This window comes from Brassica oleracea, chromosome C2, assembly GCF_000695525.1.
Source record: "Brassica oleracea var. oleracea cultivar TO1000 chromosome C2, BOL, whole genome shotgun sequence".
Classification (NCBI taxonomy): domain Eukaryota; kingdom Viridiplantae; phylum Streptophyta; class Magnoliopsida; order Brassicales; family Brassicaceae; genus Brassica; species Brassica oleracea.
The window spans coordinates 5817374-5821336 of record NC_027749.1 but is presented as its reverse complement, the minus strand read 5'-3'; the positions used below and the strand labels follow the sequence as shown (position 1 = coordinate 5821336).

At 43.2% G+C, this 3963-nt stretch overlaps 1 protein-coding gene across 1 annotated transcript; it reads left to right on the top strand.

The window, feature by feature from the left end:
• Positions 1–2361: 2361 nt before the first annotated feature.
• LOC106323291 lies at positions 2362–3111 on the top strand. The gene has a single exon (XM_013761437.1). It carries the CDS (start codon positions 2362–2364, stop codon positions 3109–3111), a length of 750 nt encoding a protein of 249 aa, XP_013616891.1.
• Positions 3112–3963: the final 852 nt, after the last annotated feature.

Here is a 3963-nt window from a genome sequence, read left to right as displayed (position 1 = left end):
AACACGCGTTCGGTCGCTGCGTAGCGACCCTTTTCGAGCTCTTGTCCGATGACTCACGTTTTCTCCGCAAAGCTTTTCGTAAGGAAGAATCTATTTCGAAAAAGTATTTGACGAAGAAGGTTTTTCGTTTTCTTCTTCGGGGATTTGGACGTTAACTTCGTCGCAACCGTTTTCGACCCCAACAAGCTTCGGTGAGAGCTCATTGATCGTGGAAGGCAAGGCCTGAAGAGAAGGACAAGGACAAGGAGAAGGAGATGGCTCCTGGGGAAAGAACGCCTAAGGTCAGTGGTGTGGACAGCAAGCAATCGGCCTTAGCCGTCTGATGATCTGATCGGGCTTGTGGCCGTTTTGCTATGCGCCTACATCTACTCTCCCTATCTCAACATATGTATCACTGGTCCAATACACGATAGAATCTCATGTTTGCCTAAATGTGCTGCGGAATGTGGACCGCGTAAGTTTTGGCAATAATCATAAATTGTATATAAAGTTATATTTATATTCATTCAGCATATATGATCTTTTCCTTACATTTATTTATATCTTTGTGGAATTTGTTGTTGTTGTGTGTGACGAGCAGATAAAGAGATCGATGTGAAAAAGACAAAAGGCTATGTGAATTAATGTTTGGATATGTGTGATAAAAAAATCGTGAAGGCAATATAAATTAATCATGTGTTTGCAGTACTCGACGATTTAATAAAGATATGTATTGTTCCGTTATTTCAATTTTATAAATCAATCCAAATAACATTTGTTGATTGATGAATTTATCCAGTGATCGAGAAAATGTTAGTCGATCAAGAAAATAATCTAGACGTTTACCAATTAAAACAATATAATTAGTTAATCCGTCTAAATGCTTACCAATTAAAACAATATATAATATTAAATGTCATGATTAGTAATAATAATATTCATATTGATTATTTTCTTAAGATTTATATCAAAATATATTAATTAATTTCTAATTTTTTATTGTTTATTGTTATCATATTATAGTTATCTATGCGGTTTATAAGAAAATCGTTATGATTTTAGAGAGCCTAACACCTAAAACACTTTTTAGAGCACTGATTTATCTAGATAATTTCATTTTTAATTTTTCCCATAAATTGTATAATGTCGCACAACCATTGTTTAACATGTGGAGATTTACTATGTGTTTCATTCAATTTAGATCCTACTTAAAGGTTACATTGTTCTCCTGCTCTAACTCAAACGCCTCTTGAAATTTTATCATCTTATTTTCCAATGAATGTTACTCAGTAAAAAATATCTTCTTAATTTAATCCTTTATCATACTCTTACCTCAGAATAAACATATTCGCTTTCAATAATCATGTACCCACATGATCACGATTTGCGGGAAAAAGCTCAGTCAGTGGAATCTGTTCATAATTCTCGTCATCATTATCATATTTGTTGTAACTAGGGTGTTCAACAACGTGCGTACATGATGAATTTTCACACACACATATAACAGATCATGCAATGTCATGCGAGTTGTTGCATCTGTTCTTTAAGAAACACAAGTGACTCAAATTCATTGGGTTGATGTTGGGGTCAAAAATGGTTATTTCGAAATCAAAGGCCCTGATTATTTTTTATTCACGGATTTCTCGCAAAACATTCACTGCAAGAAAGATCGGAAGTGAACGAACGAGCGAATCCCGAACAAAAGCCACTCGCCGGAGAGCTGAACCATCACGCGGGTCAGCTCGCCGGCGAGCTCAACCATCGCGCCGGTCAGCTCGCCGCCGAGGTGAACCGTCGTGTAGTTGTGCTCGCCGGCGAGTTCGGCCGTCACGCGAGTTCGGCCGTCACGCGAGTCGGCTTGCCCGGCGAGCTCAACATGATCCCGGCCTGTCCGACTTACTTCGACTCACGTATCTTCCGTATAGCTGTGATATCCGACCTTCGGGACCATATACTTCTCGTTTCGTTTTGATTAAAGTTATTCTCGAAGTTTTATGACTAAAACCGAGAAATCGTATAAACGCCAAAAGGCCTAAGAACGGTCCGCAAGGATCCAAACTGGTCTAGAGGCCCATCTACGCTCTCAGAAGGGATTCGAGCCCATAAAAGTTATGACGGCCCGCAAGGATCCAAACTGGTCTAGAGGCCCATCTAACTCGCAGAAATACGATAAATGCTAAGCTTCCAAAGATAAATGTAAAGATTCGAGGATAACTATCAAGATCGACGAAAAATAGAATATTCCCAAAAGAGATAGACTTGGGCCCGAAGGCGAAGGATGGGCCACCGACCTAGAGCGACTATATAAGGAGAGCAGGAGCAGAAGAAAAGGGGATCCGAGAACTTAGACTTAGAGAACTCATGTAAATCACCCTCGAAATAATGGAGATCGATCGGTGCGCCATTACGGAAAGACCCAGCACGATATTCGAACTCTCGGGAAATGCTACTATGACTCCCGGCTCGATCGACCTCGTTGTTAAAGCTGGGAGCATCATCAAAGTCACGGAATTCTTAGTCATCGACCGCCCAACATCGTACAACGCGATCGTCGGTACTCCATGGCAGAATTCCATGCGAGCGATCCCTTCGACATTCCATCTGTGCCTTAAGTTTCCAACCCCTCGTGGAGTCAAAACTATACAAGGAAACCGCAGGATGTCGCAAGTATGTTCCGCCGCCGAGTTAAAAAGAACGAACTTTGCGATCGACACTTCCCATAAAAAGAAAAGAAAGCTGACTCTCGATAAGAACGCCCCGGAACGAGACTCGGAAGTCTTCTGGCAATCTCAAAGGGCCGAAGCCCTAGAAGGGAAGCGCGAACCGACTTGCGAACCGGTAATTTCGATCTGCCTCGACGAATCCTCTCCGGAACGATGCGTCGAGATTGGAGCCAACCTCTGCGAGCCACTAAAGACAGAGCTCATCGCATGTCTCAAAAAGAACCTCAGTGCGTTTGCTTGGGCCGTGGAAGATATGCCAGGGAACGATATCGGCATAACGTGTCATGAGCTTAACATCGATCCGACCTATAAACCTGTCAAACAAAAAAGGCGGAAGCTAGGACCGGAGCGTGCCACTGCGGTAAATGAGGAAGTCGAAAGACTCCTGAAGGTCGGATCAATAACATAAGTTAGGTATCCAGATTGGCTCGCTAACCCGGTCATGGTCAAAAAGAAAAACGGCAAATGGCGAGTATGCATCGATTTCACCGATCTCAACAAGGCATGTCCAAAGGATTGCTTCCCACTCTCACACATCGACCGACTGGTCGAAGCAACAGCAGGGAACAAACTCTTATCATTAATGGATGCCTTCTTCGGGTACAATCAGATCATGATGAATCCCGACGATCATGAGAAAAATGCGTTCATCACAGATCGGGGAACATATTGCTACAAAGTAATGCCTTTCGGTCTCAAGAATGCAGGTCCCACTTACCAGCGTCTTGTCAATCGAGTTTTCTCCGAACAGCTCGGCAAGACTATGGAGGTATACATCAATGACATGCTCGTAAAGTCTCTTGACGAGCACGACCACGTCTCCCAATTGGAGGAGTGCTTTGCAAGACTTAACGACCACAACATGAAACTGAACCCTGCAAAGTGTAGATTCGCGGTGGCATCAGGAGAATTTCTTGGGTACCTAGTCACGTGTCGTGAGATCGAAGCCAATCCTAAGCAGATAAACGCGTTAGTAGAGATGGTCTCACCAAGGACGAAACGGGAAGTCCAAAGGCTAACCGGAAGAGTCGCGGCCTTGAACTGTTTCATCTCGCGCTCGACGGATAAGCGTCTTCCTTTCTACGACACGCTGAAAGGGAATAAGAAGTTCGAATGGTCGGAGGAATGTGAGAAAGATTTCAAACAACTAAAACGTTACCTGGCCACTCCTTCCGTCCTCGCAAAACCAGTGGAGGGAGAACCCTTGTTCCTGTACATCGCAGTCTCCACAACAGCGGTAAGCGGCGTTTTGATTAGAGAG

What these genes read in the sequence shown, in the direction of transcription:
- LOC106323291 (XM_013761437.1), top strand. Translation starts at nt 2,362, where the DNA reads ATGGAGATCGATCGGTGCGCCATTACGGAAAGACCCAGCACGATATTC.